The 18416-nt window shown below is 40.0% G+C and overlaps 1 protein-coding gene across 1 annotated transcript in view; it reads right to left on the reverse strand.

Moving 5' to 3' along the window:
* Positions 1–18416, reverse strand: part of LOC139751937 (uncharacterized) — an 82802-nt gene that overhangs the window by 24773 nt on the left and 39613 nt on the right. The window contains exons 14-19 of the mRNA XM_071667640.1: positions 18222–18326; positions 15086–15190; positions 13546–13650; positions 7198–7302; positions 5968–6072; positions 940–1044 (exon numbers count right to left, since the gene is read on the reverse strand). Coding sequence (XP_071523741.1) covers positions 940–1044; positions 5968–6072; positions 7198–7302; positions 13546–13650; positions 15086–15190; positions 18222–18326 — 630 coding nt within the window. The remainder of the gene's footprint in view (positions 1–939; positions 1045–5967; positions 6073–7197; positions 7303–13545; positions 13651–15085; positions 15191–18221; positions 18327–18416) is intronic.

The following is an 18416-nucleotide window of genomic DNA, read 5'->3' on the forward strand; positions in this document are numbered from 1 at the left end:
AAACCTTTTGCTGAGGCATTCCAAGCATGCAAGTTATAATAGGGATGCAGGATATCCTCAAAAATTCTAAAAATTATTTCCGTAACAGCCCAACCTAGTGGCTAGCTTTCTGAATGCTGCAAGAGCTCCATAATAGGGGTCTCTTTTTCCTGCAACTAAAGCAAAGTGGCATCTGTAAAATCTTAAGCAAAAATTCCTTTTGAATGAGACAGTGGCTTCTATATTCTCAAAGAGATTTAAAAGGATGAATACTAATCAGCCTCTCATGTTTGGGCAGTTGCACTTAAATATGGAAATCCTAAATATCCCAACTTGGTAAACTACTTCTTATTGCTGTACTTCTACTGTAGGGCATATCAATAACAGCCTCAGAAAAGAAATAAGGCAACTCAATGCATGGCCTGATGCTGGATAAAAGTCAGGCCACAAAAAATACAGGTTTTTGCATAAGAGCTCACCAGTGACTAAAAAGAAACTGAAGTCACTAATGTCCTCCTAATGTTGCCAAACCTGGTACAATAATCACTCATAGATATATAAATAAGGATTCAAAGATACAAAAGCTCATGAGTGGTTATGTAACTGAAAATAATTTATCATTCAGATTTATTCAATATCAAGGTTTAAGGAAAATATTTCATTTATGTTTCCTATAAGTCCTTGCCTTTCCTGCCTTACCAAGGTACCACTTTAATGGAAGTATGAAAAGGTGCAAGCATGCTGGTCTAATAAATATCAATGGAGAGTCAACAGTGATGGCAGCATAAATCCACTACATATCCTCCCATATCAAGATTCAATGTATACCTTATTCTTCTTAACCTTCTGTGCAATACTACATCTGTCTTATTTACATATAATAAAGATATGAACATGATAAAATTACCACAAAATATAACTTTCAGTTCTACATACAATCATTAAGTTTTCTATACTCACCAAAGCTCAAGCTATTAGAGGACACATCACTGGACCGCTGTCGGCCCATGCTGACACTTCTTGTAGCCAACGGCACAGATGGTGGAAGACCACGTCGCTGACGTTCTAGTAACAAGTTCAGAATCATTACAAATACACATTTTGACGAATAAATTCTATTCAGAATAAATGCCTGCATTCTGCAGCACTAAAATGTTAGCAATTTCCTTCTATGGTTTCCCCCAGCAACTTCATATGCCCTGGTTGTCCACTGACACCACATCAACCCCAGTATACAACATAATTCCAATGCTTTCTATCCCATGCATGCCTTTCATCCTCCTGAAAGTTTAGGCCCTCACTGCTTAAAATCTTTATCATCTCATCCATCCCGTATTTGTTTTTCATACCTGATGGCCATTTCCGCATTAGCAAGGTTGCACCAAGAACTTTTTCACTTCAAAGGAATCTTCATTTCTCTGTGATATGAAGTTGTGAAGCCTTGGGTTGCAAGAGCCTTTAGAAGGACCTTGGAAACACCATAATTCTTTCATAAAAATCAGTTCTGTGGCAAAAATAAATGAATAAATATTCCTATTCTTCTTTTATGCATGTTTGCTGTTTTCTGCATGAGTGAGGTAGTGTCAGGAACAGATAAAAAAATGCCTCGTTCGTTCAAATCCATTCTCTTGATGTCCAAATTAATGCACTACAACCAAGTTCCTCTGTCCCCAACCACAGAATAGGCATATCATAAACAACATTCTTAAAATACCAAATAATATAACCATTAAGATACCAACATCATTTCCCAAACTCTACAGAGTTCAAACTATTACTAGACATATTTCTGGGTTGTTTTTTACCCATGTTAGCAATTCTTGAAGCCAAAAGTGTTTGGTGAATTAGCATATTCATAAAACTAAAAATTAGTTTAGAAGGAGTGCAAAAACTTTTATGAATCGATTACATTTAATATAAATTCCAGCAATCTGTACTGCTCCTAGATATAGGATGCATATTTATCAACCTGACCTGTCAAGGCAACTGGACTTCCATATGGATACCCTAATAACCACAGCTTGGCAACTGCCTCTTCTACAAATACAGGAAAATCTCTGTTATTAGTAATTTGAGACAACTGAATGTTTAAAACAATGTTTTATTTTCTTTTTATTATACTTTGTCGCTGTCTCCCACGTTTGCGAGGTAGCGCAAGGAAACAGACGAAAGAAATGGCCCAACCCCCCCATACACATGTATATACATACGTCCACACACGCAAATATACATACCTACACAGCTTTCCATGGTTTACCCCAGACGCTTCACATGCCTTGATTCAATCCACTGACAGCACGTCAACCCCGGTATACCACATCGCTCCAATTCACTCTATTCCTTGCCCTCCTTTCACCCTCCTGCATGTTCAGGCCCCGATCACACAAAATCTTTTTCACTCCATCTTTCCACCTCCAATTTGGTCTCCCTCTTCTCCTCGTTCCCTCCACCTCCGACACATATATCCTCTTGGTCAATCTTTCCTCACTCATTCTCTCCATGTGCCCAAACCATTTCAAAACACCCTCTTCTGCTCTCTCAACCACGCTCTTTTTATTTCCACATATCTCTCTTACCCTTACGTTACTCACTCGATCAAACCACCTCACACCACACATTGTCCTCAAACATCTCATTTCCAGCACATCCATCTTCCTGCGCACAACTCTATCCATAGCCCACGCCTCGCAACCATACAACATTGTTGGAACCACTATTCCTTCAAACATACCCATTTTTGCTTTTCGAGATAATGTTCTCGACTTCCACACATTCTTCAAGGCTCCCAGAATTTTTGCCCCCTCCCCCACCCTATGATCCACTTCCGCTTCCATGGTTCCATCCGCTGCCAGATCCACTCCCAGATATCTAAAACACTTCACTTCCTCCAGTTTTTCTCCATTCAAACTCACCTCCCAATTGACTTGACCCTCAACCCTACTGTACCTAATAACCTTGCTCTTATTCACATTTACTCTTAACTTTCTTCTTCCACACACTTTACCAAACTCAGTCACCAGCTTCTGCAGTTTCTCACATGAATCAGCCACCAGCGCTGTATCATCAGCGAACAACAACTGACTCACTTCCCAAGCTCTCTCATCCCCAACAGACTTCATACTTGCCCCTCTTTCCAAAACTCTTGCATTTACCTCCCTAACAACCCCATCCATAAACAAATTAAACAACCATGGAGACATCACACACCCCTGCCGCAAACCTACATTCACTGAGAACCAATCACTTTCCTCTCTTCCTACACATACACATGCCTTACATCCTCGATAAAAACTTTTCACTGCTTCTAACAACTTTCCTCCCACACCATATATTCTTAATACCTTCCACAGAGCATCTCTATCAACTCTATCATATGCCTTCTCCAGATCCATAAATGCTACATACAAATCCATTTGCTTTTCTAAGTATTTCTCACATACATTCTTCAAAGCAAACACCTGATCCACACATCCTTTACCACTTCTGAAACCACACTGCTCTTCCCCAATCTGATGCTCTGTACATGCCTTCACCCTCTCAATCAATACCCTCCCATATAATTTACCAGGAATACTCAACAAACTTATACCTCTGTAATTTGAGCACTCACTCTTATCCCCTTTGCCTTTGTACAATGGCACTATGCACGCATTCCGCCAATCCTCAGGCACCTCACCATGAGTCATACATACATTAAATAACCTTACCAACCAGTCAACAATACAGTCACCCCCTTTTTTAATAAATTCCACAGCAATACCATCCAAACCTGCTGCCTTGCCGGCTTTCATCTTCCGCAAAGCTTTCACTACCTCTTCTCTGTTTACCAAATCATTTTCCCTAACCCTCTCACTTTGCACACCACCTCGACCAAAACACCCTATATCTGCCACTCTATCATCAAACACATTCAACAAACCTTCAAAATACTCACTCCATCTCCTTCTCACATCACCACTACTTGTTTTCACCTCCCCATTTGCGCCCTTCACTGAAGTTCCCATTTGCTCCCTTGTCTTACGCACTTTATTTACCTCCTTCCAGAACATCTTTTTATTCTCCCTAAAATTTAATGATACTCTCTCACCCTAACTCTCATTTGCCCTTTTTTTCACCTCTTGCACCTTTCTCTTGACCTCCTGTCTCTTTCTTTTATACATCTCCCACTCAATTGCATTTTTTCCCTGCAAAAATCGTCCAAATGCCTCTCTCTTCTCTTTCACTAATACTCTTACTTCTTCATCCCACCACTCACTACCCTTTCTAATCAACCCACCTCCCACTCTTCTCATGCCACAAGCATCTTTTGCGCAATCCATCACTGATTCCCTAAATACATCCCATTCCTCCCCCACTCCCCTTACTTCCATTGTTCTCACCTTTTTCCATTCTGTACTCAGTCTCTCCTGGTACTTCCTCACACAGGTCTCCTTCCCAAGCTCACTTACTCTCAAAACAATGTACATTTCTAAATTTCTGGTTAGCAACCCTTAGATATTCGAGGAAAAATACTTCCCACATATTCCCACTTACTCTCAAAACAATGTACATTTCTAAATTTCTGGTTAGCAACCCTTAGATATTCGAGGAAAAATACTTCCCACATATTCCCTGCGTGTCGTAGAAGGCGACTAAAAGGGGAGGGACCGGGGGGCTGGAAATCCTCCCCTCTCGTTTTTTTTTTTTTTTTTTTTCAAAAGAAGGAACAGAGAAGGGGGCCAGGTGAGGATATTCCCTCAAAGGCCCAGTCCTCTGTTCATAATGCTACCTCGCTAAAGCGGGAAATGGCGAATAGTTTGAAAAAAAGAAATAAATAAAAAGATACTTCAAATAACATGTGCACTGCATCACAGCAATTACTGAACTCACCACCCAGTGTTTCGTGGTGCTGGTGAGTGTGTAACGTCTCATATGTGCTTTCTGGCGAGGTATTGTGTGCTGGTCTTGCACAACTATGTATTCTGTGTACCCTGGATCACTATTATGGACAATGGCCCCTTTCAAGCAACATCAGCAATTGCATAACCACTTCTCACAGTCATTTATGTCTTGCATGAAGTGCTAGAGAAATGTGTTAAGCTTTGAGAAGAAGATGGGGTTGTTCAAGAGGCTGGGTAAGGGCAAGTCCAAGGTGGCACTTATGAAGGACTTCATCAAAAACATAATCATTTACCACCACCAAGCAGCATAAGAAGATCGAGGAATTCAGTAGTGCTTTTTTGTTTTCTTCTAAGTACTTACAAGTAGGTAAAATATTCTAAAATATCATAATTTTTGAACAATGCAACACATAAAAAAAATTCAGATAACTGGAAATTTTGTCATCCAAACTGGCTGATTCTCCACATATTTCAGATAACAGAGGTTTTACGATACTTCTATTGCCAAGTTAGTCAATCATAACCCTAGAAAAGAATTATGGTATCTCTTTGTTTGCTATTCCCAACCCCTACCTATAAGCAACTCAAACTATGCCCTAATGCTGCTTTGGAAAAAAAGAAGGATGGGGCACTAAAATAAAATTAAAGTCAATACTGCCTTACTGTTGGCAACCCTGGCACTGTGATCATTAAGAAGTATGTGAATAACCAATTATGATACTTTTCTCAAGTGTTTCATGTAACTGAAAATAATTTGGTTTTATTCTACTTTATTTAGTATCATGGTAAACGGCATTATCATAATTCTAAAAATAGGAAAAAAAAATCTGTAGGTCATCTTACCTGCCTTAATAAAAGTACCATCAAAATTCACATAAAAACAGCAATAACACTGGTCTAGTAAAATCTTATGTGGAGATAACTGCAAAAGCAATATGCACCCACTAGATATCCTCTCATATGAAGATTCAATGAATAACTTATCATTTCTATCCTTTGCTCGTTACTACATTAGTGCCTTATATACACAATGAACAGACTAAAAAATAACACTGTCAAAATACCATATAATAAAAACAATACACTATCATTGATTTTCCAAACTCACTGGAGCTCAAGCTATTACTGGGCACATCTCTGGATTGCTGTCGACCCATATTTGCAATCCTTGAAGTCATTGATGTAGTTGGTGGATCAGCATGTTGATAATGCTCTGTGTGAATGAGTACAAAAAAATTCTTAGAAGTAAAACTACATTCAATGTATATAAATCTACATTCTGCAGTATCAGATTACTTTTAAGAGGTTTCTTGTCATGAGTGCTGTTTCCTGCATCTGTAATAGTGATGTCTCTAAAATCTTACTCAATACAGACTTTGCATTCTCACTGTGATTTCAAAATATGCATACCAATCAGCCTGACTTGTCAGGGGAGCCCATCTTCCATAAATTCTAACTACAACTTAGCAAATGCTTCATTTACCAATAAACTCATTATAGAGCAAGTCAAACATAAAGTTCTCAGGTTTGGTCACCACACCTAAAGAAGCACACACATTTACAAAGACAGCAAGAAGAGCTTTGACACCGCTCCCTGTACTTTATTTTGAAGACTTTGGAGGGCCTACAACTTCAAGAAACCAATTACAGTATGTACTAAGGGAAGGAGTAGAATGTGAAAGGGCCTCTGAGTAATATGTGAACAGGATATTAAATCTGTGCCAAATTTTTGGGATTCAATAAAACTTGGGAGAGGAATTTTCTCATATTCAAGTAGGGTTTAAATGCTTTAGAGGTAAGGCCATTGTCAGAGACTGTCTACAGGCTATGAAAAAGGCACACTACTTTTTGTCATTGTTATGAAGGGTGATGTCAAGTATATCTTGTGTATGGGTGTGTCTGGGGACACTTGTGAATGCTTTATTGATGTATATTGTTACTAGAAAGGGGGCTACGGTTGGTTGAGGCCATCAAATACTGATGAACCTGGTACAAGTATGATTTACAAGTATGTAAATAAGCACTTAACCCTTAAACAGCAGCTGACAACTGATGTACTCTTGGGGAATTGCTTGCTAACACCAACTGATACAGTAAGTAGGAACATTTGGCAGAAGCATTGGGTAGTAGTAGTCAGTAATACCATTAGGTAGGAGCCTCTGCAAACACTGTGCTAGAGTTTGCCTTCTGCCAGTATATCTTATGACCTTATTAATTCTAAATTCAGCACAGCACTGTTCCAAATTTATAAATATAATGAAGATGTCAGAAAAACACCAGTAAAAGCACTTCGTAATATAACATCTAATAAATGTACGATTTACTTTTCCAAACTCACCAGAGCTAAAGCTATTACTGGGCACATCATTAGGCTGCTGTCGACCCATATTAGCAGTTCTTGAAGTTAAGGATGTAGTTGGTGGATCAGCATGTCGATTACGCTCTGGTAATGAGTTTAGAATGAGAACATATATCATTTCAAGAAATAAATTGTTTTCAATATTAATGACTATATTCTATGGTATCAAAGTTTTTGCAGTCTTTTGTGATGAATGCTGTTTCCAACATCTATAGCCAAGTGTTATCAGGAAAAGAAGTAAAAAAAATCATAAGCATTTTTAGACTATACTGATTTTTGCTTTCTCACTGAGATTTTGTACGATGTGTACAAATCAGCTTGACCTGCAAGGATACTGGAGTTCCATATAGTACTCCACCTGGGTAAGAGCCTTCTCTAGCAATCCAGATGATAATCTACTAGATGATAAATATCTATCTGATGGTGATAAACAGAACTAAGTACATTGAAACACTACATAAACGAGTTGATGACAGCTATTCACACAAACACCAGGATTAGTGGCACTCAGTGCTACATCCAAAATATGCTCCCACGAACTGACTCATCTCCCAAGTCCCCCTTACCCTCAACAGGCTGCATACCTGTTCCTATTCATCTCCCCTCACAACCCAAATCCATAAAAAACCACTCATCTTCCTCTCAACCTACTCCCACACATGCCTTACTCTCTTCATAAAAACTCCTCATTGTTTTTAATACCTCTCCTCCCATTCCATATACTTGTAATGCCTTCCAAAGAGGAACTATATCAACCATATCATATGCTTTCTCCAGACTCATAAATGTCACACACAAATCCTTGTTTCTCTATGTATTTCTCACACATTCTTCAATGAATGTGTATTCTAAAGGTTTGTTCAAAGTGTTTGATGACACAGTGGCAGATATATGGTGCTTTGGTTGGGGTGGTGTGCAAAGTGAGAGGGTCAGGGAGAATGGTTTGGTTACAAGAGAAGAGGTAAAGAAAGCTTTGCGGAAGATGAAATCCGGAAAGGCAGTAGGTTTGCATGGTACTGCAGTGGAATCTATGAAGAAAGGGGGTGACTGTGTTGTTGATTGTTTGGTAAGGATATTCAATGTATGTATGGACCATGGTAAAGTGCCAGAGGATTGCCAGAATGCATGCATAGTGCCTCTGTATAAAGGCAAAGGGGATAAAGGCAAGTGTTCAAACTACAGAGGTATAAGTTTGTTGAGTATTCCTGGGAAATTATATGGGAGGGTATTGATTGAGAGGGTGAAAGCATGTACAGCATATCAGATTGGGGAAGAGCAGAGTAGTTTCAGAAGTGGTAGAGGATGTGTGGCTCAGGTGTTTGCTTTGAAGGATGTGTGTGAGAAATACTTAGAAAAACATGAATTTGTATGTAGCATTTATGGATCTGGAGAAGGCATATGATAGGGTTTAACAGAGATGCTTTGTGGAAGGTCTTAAGATTATAAGGTGTGGGAGGTAAGTTGCTAGAAGCAGTAAATCGTTTTCACCAAGGATGTAAGGCATGTGTAAAAGTAGGAAGAGAGGAGAGTGATTGGTTCCCAGGGAATGTTGGTCTGCGGCAGGGGTGTGTAATGTCCCCATGATTGCTTAATTTGTTTATACATGGGGTGGTTAGGAAGATAAATGCAAGAGTTTTGGAGAGAGAGCAAGAAGGCAGTCTGTTGAGAATGAGAAGGCCTGGGAAGTGAGGCAGTTGTTGTTCACCAATGATACAGCTCTGGTGGCTGATTCAAGTGAAAAATTGCAGAAGTTGGTGACTGAATTTGGAAAAGTGTGTGAAAGAAGAAAGTTGAGAGTAAATGTCAATAAGAGCAAGGTTATTAGGTTCAGTAGGGTTGAGGGACAAGTTAACTGGGATGTATGGCTGAATGGAGAAAAATTGGAGGAAGTGAAGTGTTTTAGATATCTGGAAGTAGAGGTGAGTCACAGAATGAAGGAGGGGGCAAAGGTTCTGGAAGCAATGAAGAAAGTGTGGAAGGACAGAACATTATCTTGGGGAGCAAAAATGGGTATGTTTGAAGGAACAGTAGTTCCAACAATGTTATATGGTTGTGAGGCATGGGTTATAGATATGGTTGTACAGAGGAGGGTGGATGTGCTGAAAATTAAATGTTTAAAGGACAATATGTGGTGTGAGATGGTTTCATCGAGTAAGTAATGAAAGGGTAAGAAAGATGTGTGGAACTAGGAAGAGTGTGGGTGAAAGAGCAGAGAAGGGTGTATTGAAATGGTTTGGGCATATGGAGAGAATGAGTGAGGAAAAACTGACAAAGAGGATATATGTGTCATGGGTGGAGGGAACAAGGAGAAGCGGGAGACCAAACTGAAGGTGGGAGGATGGAGTGAAAAAGATTCTGAGCGATCAGGGCCTGAACATACAGCAGGGTGAGAGGCATGCATATAGTGTAAATTGGAACGATGTGGTACACTGGGATCACCGTACTGTCAATGGGTTCAACCAGGGCATGTGAAGTGTCTGGGATAAACCATGGAAACATCTGTGGGGCCTGGTTGTGGATAGGGAGCTGTGGTTTCGGCGCATTACACATGACAGCTAGAGGCTGAGTGTGAATGAATGAGGCCATTTTTGTCTGTTTTCCAGGCACTACCTCGCTGAAGCAGGGGGCTGCGATGCTGTTTTCCATGGGGTGGGGTAGCGACAGGAATGGATGAAGGCAAGCAAATATGAGCGTGTACATGTGCATATATGTATATGTCTGTGTACATATATGTATGTTTTTTTTTTGCTTTGTCGCTGTCTCCCGCGTTTGCGAGGTAGCGCAAGGAAACAGACGAAAGAAATGGCCCAACCCACCACCATACACATGTATATACATACGTCCACACACGCAAATATACATACCTACACAGCTTTCCATGGTTTACCCCAGACGCTTCACGTGCCCTGATTCAATCCACTGACAGCACGTCAACCCCGGTATACCACATCGATCCAATTCACTCTATTCCTTACCCTCCTTTCACCCTCCTGCATGTTCAGGCCCCGATCACACAAAATCTTTTTCACTCCATCTTTCCACCTCCAATTTGGTCTCCCACTTCTCCTCGTTCCCTCCACCTCCGACACATATATCCTCTTGGTCAATCTTTCCTCACTCATTCTCTCCATGTGCCCAAACCATTTCAAAACACCCTCTTCTGCTCTCTCAACCACGCTCTTTTTATTTCCACACATCTCTCTCACCCTTACGTTACTTACACGATCAAACCACCTCACACCACACATTGTCCTCAAACATCTCATTTCCAGCACATCCATCCTCCTGCGCACAACTCTATCCATAGCCCACACCTAGCAACCATACAACATTGTTGGAACCACTATTCCTTCAAACATACCCATTTTTGCTTTCCGAGATAATGTTCTCAACTTCCACACATTCTTCAATGCTCCCAGAACCTTCACTCCCTCCCCCACCCTATGATCCACTTCCGCTTCGATGGTTCCATCCGCTGCCAGATCCACTCCCAGATATCTAAAACACTTTACTTCCTCCAGTTTTTCTCCATTCAAACTTACCTCCCAATTGACTTGACCCTCAACCCTACTGTACCTAATAACGTTGCTCTTATTCACATTTACTCTTAACTTTCTTCTTTCACACACTTTACCAAACTCAGTCACCAGCTTCTGCAGTTTCTCACATGAATCAGCCACCAGCGCTGTATCATCAGCGAACAACAACTGACTCACTTCCCAAACTCTCTCATCCCCAACAGACTTCATACTTGCCCCTCTTTCCAAAACTCTTGCATTTACCTCCCTAACAACCCCATCCATCAACAAATTAAACAACCATGGAGACATCACACACCCCTGCCGCAAACCTACATTCAATGAGAACCAATCACTTTCCTCTCTTCCTACACGTACACATGCCTTACATCCTCGATGTACGTATATGTGTATAAGTTGTATATATGTGTATAAGTTGATATGCATATGTATTTGTATGTATATATGCGTGTATGGGCACTTACACATATGTATGTGTATATGAGTGAATGGGCCATTCTTACTCAGTTTCATGGCGCTATATTGCTTGATGTGGGAAATAGCAATTAAGTATCAATAAATAACTATTCTTCAAAGCATACACCTGATCTACACATTCTGTATCATTCCTGAAACCACATTGTTCTTCCCCAGCCTGATGCTCTGAGGATGCTAACACCCTCTCAATCATCACTCCACCATGCAACTTACCAGGTACACCCAACAAATTTACACCTCTGTAATATGTGCACTCAGCTCTATTCCCCTTGCCTCTATACAATGACAATATACAGGCATTCTGCCAATCCTTAGGATCCTCACTATGATCCATACATATGATGAAAATCCTAACGAAGCAATCAACATCACAGTCAACCTCCCCTTCTTGAGAGCTTGAATTGCAATACCATCTCCTTCAGCTGCCTTGCCACATTTTACCTCACACAAAGATTTCACTAACTCTTCCACCAAACTCTTGCTATGACTCTCATCTTGCAATGCTCCCTGACCCAAACATGATACATCTGCCATCCTGTCATGAAACACATTCACCAGTCCTCTCAGGTACTCACTCCATCTCCTCTTTACCTCAACTCTGCCTTTTTTCACTTCCCCATTAGCCCCCTTCACTAATGATCCCATTTGTTCTCCAGCTTTTCTCTCACACTATTAAGCTCCTACCAAAATATTTTCCTAATCATTCAGAAGTTTCCTGATACTTGCTCTACCCATTTCTCATTTGCCCTCTTTTTCAGTCCCTGCACTTTCCTCTTGACCTCCTGCTGCTTTCTCTTGTACATCTTCCAGTCACCAGCACTTCTCTCTCTTAAACATGCAACTTATCTTTGTCACTCTATGACTCACTACCCATTCTCACATTCCCTTCTCTCAACTTCAACATGCTTTACTTCCATATGCCAGTACTGCTTCCCTAATTATTGTTCATTCCTCATCCACTCCAACAGATTCATTTATTCACATCATTTGCCCATGTACATTCAGAATCTACGAGTATGTCTTCACACAATCTTCTTTTCCAAGGTTACTTTCTTTCACCACCTTTTCACCCATATATGAGTCCCCTTTTCTTATAGTTTCTACAAAACACCACCCTCACTTCCACCAAGTAATGATCTGACATATCAAGAGCTGCCCGTCTCACTACAATCACATCCCAGTCTTTCTTATGCATGCCTGTTTGTCATGCTAACTTATATGTAGATTAGAGGGGACGGTGTGCTGTCAGTGGGTTGAATCAGGGGCATGTGAAGCAGTTGGGGGAAACCATGAAGAGGTCTGCTGAGCCTGGTTGTGGGTAGGAGGCTCTGGTTTCAGTGCATTTTACATGACAGCTAGAGAGTGGATGTTATCATACAAGGCCATTTCTTCATATGTTCTTAAGGCTACCTTGCTGGTGTGGGGAATAACTTAACAGGTATCAGAAAAAATATATACATATGATATGGGAAAAAGCGAACAAGAAAAAATATACATACATGCAGTATTCGTGTTAGCAATTTCTCCTGCTATGAATGCTGTTTCCTGCATCTATAGGTGACAGCTGAAAATCTCACTTAAAATATTGCTTTGGGAGGAAACACTGATATCTGAATTGTTAATAAAGATTCTTTTGGATATGCACTAATCAGCCTGACCTGTCAAAGCAGCTATACTTTCATATGAATATCCTGACAACCCCTAGCAATGCTTCTATTGTCAGGCCAGTCCATCACAATCTCAGAAAAGAGGTATAATAACTATCTAGTTACTATCCCATCCCCTATTAAAATTCCAGTCACAAAAAGTCCAATGTTCACAAGAGTTTCATGTAAATGAAAAGGATTTGATAATTTTCTACTTTTTCTAATATTAAGATATACTATGGCATAACAATAATTCTAAAAATTAATACTTCTGTGTCATCATCTTTCCTGCCTACATGAAGTACCCTCATTATTGACTGTACATAACAGCACAAACACTGGTCCAATAAACATATGATGTGGAGACAACTGTGTAAACAGAGCATATCATCCAATATATATCCTCTCATATCAAGATTTAGTTTAAGGTATACTTTATCATTTCTAACCTTCTGTGTAATACGACATTTCAAACTATTCATTTCCAGCATTAGCGAGGTAGCGTTAAGAACAGAGGACTGGGCCTTTGAGGGAATATCCTCACCTGGCCCCCTTCTCTGTCCCTTCTTTTGGGAAAAAAAAAAAAAAAAAAATTACAAAAAATGCCATTAAAATAAACACATAATAAAACATTCAATATACCATCACTGATTTTCCAAACTCACTAGAGCTCAAGCTATTGCTGGGCACATCTCTGGACTGCTGTTGGCCTATATTAGCAATTCTTGAAGCCGATGATGTAGTTGGGGGATCAGCATGTTCATAATGGTCTGTGTGAATGAGTACAAAGACATTTCCATGAATGTATTGCATTCAGTATATAAACACTTACATTCTGCAGTATCATATTTAACAATTTCTTCAGTCATGAGTGCTGTTTTCTGATCTACATCAGGGACACATCTCCAAATTCTTAATGAATGCTGTTGAAAGAGACAGAGAGTTTTTAATTTTAACTGAAATTTCAAAGTGTACATATCAATCAGTCTGACTTGTCAGGGCAGCTGAATTTCTTTACCAAAACCAAACTACAACAACTGTACATTAGTCTCCTTTAACAATATACCATATTGCAGATACATTCAGTCATACAGTTCTCAAGTATGGTCACTACACATAAAGAACACACATTTACACAGCCTGCCAGCCACAAAAATGAGCACAGGCAAATGCTCTCACTATTTTCAAGATTTTGGAAGATCTGCAGCTGATAAAGCCTATAAAGTACAAGTTAGGGAGAGGAGTAAAATAAGCAGCTCCTCAGTGATATATGCACTGGATACTAAATTTGAGTATGTCAAATATTTGGAGTTTAAAAGGGCTTGGGAGTGGAGGTTTGCTAGACTCAATGAGAGGGCTCAGGAGTGTTGCCAACTTCAATAAATCAAGCAATTCTGTTTACTGTACTTCTCATATGAGATCAAATTTTTATGCAAAAGAGTGGCTACCACTAGGATGTGAATAAGCATAGCTAAATTTTATTGTACAAATGAGCAGCTCTGACGTGACAAAAGAGTGCAAATTTAATATAACCATAAGGAAAGTCAGAATGAGTCAGTTTAAATTTCTTATCTTGACTGAGCCTATTTTGTTCTGGTAAGCTCCATTACTTTTACAAGTAACATCTGACCCAAGAAGAAAAAAATATTGAGGGTCAGGACAATCTTGTTACCCACAGTAATAAAGCCAAGTGCTGTGCTAAAGTTTTTGCTAAAATTTGGACTACATTCCTACAAGGACTCGAACTATGGAATGTACCAAGACCAATCAGTCATAGCATGAGCTACATAGAAGACAAAAGAGGTTGAGATGAAAGGGGAACCACAAGAGAACATATGCTTGCAGACATTGTGGGAAATTGTTAAAAAGCAAGATCAAAAGATAACACAATTCAGGGAATAAGAAAACCTGATAACTCACTTCATGGGTGTCATGAAATATGAAAAAACCTTGGGGAACTAAGAAATATAGTCAATGAGTATGTACAAAAATTCAATTTAGTCTTTACTTTTCCAAAGGAAGGAATAGCGAAGGGGCCAAGTGAAGATTTTTCCCCTACGGCTCAATCCTCTGTTCTCAACATTGCCTCCCTAATGCGGGAAATGGAAAATATGCATAAAAAAATATAACAAGCATGTGAGGAAAAATATCTAAATACCAAATTATATAACATATAAAACATATCTTTCATTTTTCCAAACTCACCAGAGCTTAAACTATTACTGGGCACATCTCTGGATTGCTGTCGGCCTGTATTAGCAATTCTTGAAGCCGAAGATGTAGAGGGTGGATCAACATGTTTGGAACACTCTGAAAATAAGTTTGAAAAAACGTGCAAAAAAACATTTTCATGAATAAATTGCATTCACTGTAATATTATGCTTATATTTTGCAGTACTAAAGTCTTGGAAATTTCTTGACATGATCTTAACATGAATGCTGTATCCTGCATCTATGGGTGACATCAGCAAAATTTCACTCAAAAAAATGCCTTTGGAGGAGACACTAATTTTTGCAATGTTAATGAAATTTCAAAGGATGCACACTAATAGCATGACCTGTTAAATTGGCCAAATTTCAATTTGTACATCTTAATAACCCCATCTTGGTAACTGCTGCTTCTAACAATACTTCTATTGTCAGGCCAGTCAATCAAACCCCAGAAAAGAAACATAATGGCTACTTGGTTGCTCTTCCCAATCCCTACCCCTGAGAAACTCATACCATGGAACGATGCTGCAGAGAGTCAAGCCACAAAAACCCAATATTTATGAAAATGAAAAAAACGACATTAAAAGTCACCATCATGCTGTTGCCACATCTGTCACTATCATCATTTAAAAGTATGTAAATGATATGTTCACAAGTGTTCCCTATTACTGACAGTATCTTTTTTCATGCATGTTCATCATTTCCTGTGTTAGCAAGGTGGTGCCAAGAACAGATGAAAAAACTACTTAATTTACTCACACTTTAGTTGTCATATAAAATGCACTGAGCCTGAGCCCCTATCCATAACCATGCCCAAAAGACCCATCTGTAGTTTCCCCCATCCACTTCATATGCTCTGCTTCAGCCAAATGACAAAACACTAATGGTATATGGTATAATCAAATCATTATTCTTAAGAATATTTTTTTTCCCTCCACGTCATCACCTTTTCTGCCTTAAAGACCCATCATATCTATCTCTTCATCTATCCATATCTCTGATACCTATTCCCTCTGGGGACTTCCTGAAGGGAGTGTCCACAGCAAAACTCTCCATAAACGGTGCACTCCTGTGCCACTTCTTAGCCTCCAGTGCCCCATACTTTTCAGGCCACTAGCACAGAAACACCCTAGCACAGTGTGTCCAGAGGCTCCTGCCCAATGTTCCTACCAATTACTTCTACATAATGTATCTACTGAATGCTGCTGCCTTATGTTCCTACTTACTACTTCTATCTTTTGCCAAAAGGCAAGGCTAGCACACAGCACTCTGCAGCAAAATCTAGAGTCATGAAGAATGAGTTGAGTGAACGAAGTGTAGTCAAGTGTTATGTGTGACAAGGAGAGACTGTACGTTTGTGGGCAGAATGCCAGCAGCCCATGTGTATGTGAGGCAGAAAGGAAAGACAACTACCTGGGTCAGAGTAGTGCACCTTGACATGCAGTGAAGTGCTGGCTCACTACACAGTCATCACTAACCCTTCCGTTACCCAGGAGGGTTATACCATTAACATACCTCCCCAGTCGGTGGCTGCCTAATACCTACTAGTATCATAATGACTATGAATAACAGCATTCATACAGGTACAATAGATATTTCATGTGAAGACAAATGTAAAAGCAATGTGCATCCACTAAATACCCTCTCATATTAAGACTTCGTGTATACTTTATCATTTCAAACAGTTGGTATAATATTTTTTTTTTTTTCTTATACTTTGTCGCTGTCTCCCGCGTTTGCGAGGTAGCGCAAGGAAACAGACGAAAGAAATGGCCAAACCCCCCCCATACACATGTATATACATACGTCCACACACGCAAATATACATACCTACACAGCTTTCCATGGTTTACCCCAGACGCTTCACATGCCTTGATTCAATCCCCTGACAGCACGTCAGCCCCGGTATACCACATCGCTCCAATTCACTCTGTTCCTTGCCCTCCTTTCACCCTCCTGCATGTTCAGGCCCCGATCACACAAAATCTTTTTCACTCCATCTTTCCACCTCCAATTTGGTCTCCCTCTTCTCCTTGTTCCCTCCACCTCCGACACATATATCCTCTTGGTCAATCTTTCCTCACTCATCCTCTCCATGTGCCCAAACCACTTCAAAACACCCTCTTCTGCTCTCTCAACCACGCTCTTTTTTTTCCACACATCTCTCTTACCCTTACGTTACTCACTCGATCAAACCACCTCACACCACACATTGTCCTCAAACATCTCATTTCCAGCACATCCATCCTCCTGCGCACAACTCTATCTATAGCCCACGCCTCGCAACCATACAACATTGTTGGAACCACTATTCCTTCAAACATACCCATTTTTGCTTTCCGAGATAATGTTCTCGACTTCCACACATTCTTCAAGGCCCCCAGAATTTTCGCCCCCTCCCCCACCCTATGATCCACTTCCGCTTCCATGGTTCCATCCGCTGCCAGATCCACTCCCAGATATCTAAAACACTTCACTTCCTCCAGTTTTTCTCCATTCAAACTCACCTCCCAATTGACTTGACCCTCAACCCTACTGTACCTAATAACCTTGCTCTTATTCACATTTACTCTTAACTTTCTTCTTCCACACACTTTACCAAACTCAGTCACCAGCTTCTGCAGTTTCTCACATGAATCAGCCACCAGCGCTGTGTCATCAGCGAACAACAACTGACTCACTTCCCAAGCTCTCTCATCCCCAACAGACTTCATACTTGCCCCTCTTTCCAAAACTCTTGCATTTACCTCCCTAACAACCCCATCCATAAACAAATTAAACAACCATGGAGACATCACACACCCCTGCCGCAAACCTACATTCACTGAGAACCAATCACTTTCCTCTCTTCCTACACGTACACATGCCTTACATCCTCGATAAAAACTTTTCACTGCTTCTAACAACTTTCCTCCCACACCATATATTCTTAATACCTTCCACAGAGCATCTCTATCAACTCTATCATATGCCTTCTCCAGATCCATAAATGCTACATACAAATCCATTTGCTTTTCTAATAATAATAATATATGTGTCTTAAATAAATAATGAACACTTTAGGAACAACATCACTATACTGCCACATAATATAACATTTATTACACTATCACAGATTTTCCAAACTAACCAGAGTTCAAGCTGTTACTAGGCACATCTCTGGGTGACTGTCGGGCCATATTTGCACTTCTTGACGTCAATGATGTAGTCAGAGGATCAGCATGCTGATAATGCTCTGTGAAAAAGTGCAAAAAAAAACTACATTCTGCAGCAAACTTGGAGAGCAAAAAGAGGTTATGTTTGAAGGAATAGTAGTTCCAACAAT

Source organism: Panulirus ornatus, chromosome 12 (genome assembly GCF_036320965.1).
Source record: "Panulirus ornatus isolate Po-2019 chromosome 12, ASM3632096v1, whole genome shotgun sequence".
NCBI classification, from domain to species: Eukaryota; Metazoa; Arthropoda; class Malacostraca; order Decapoda; family Palinuridae; genus Panulirus; species Panulirus ornatus.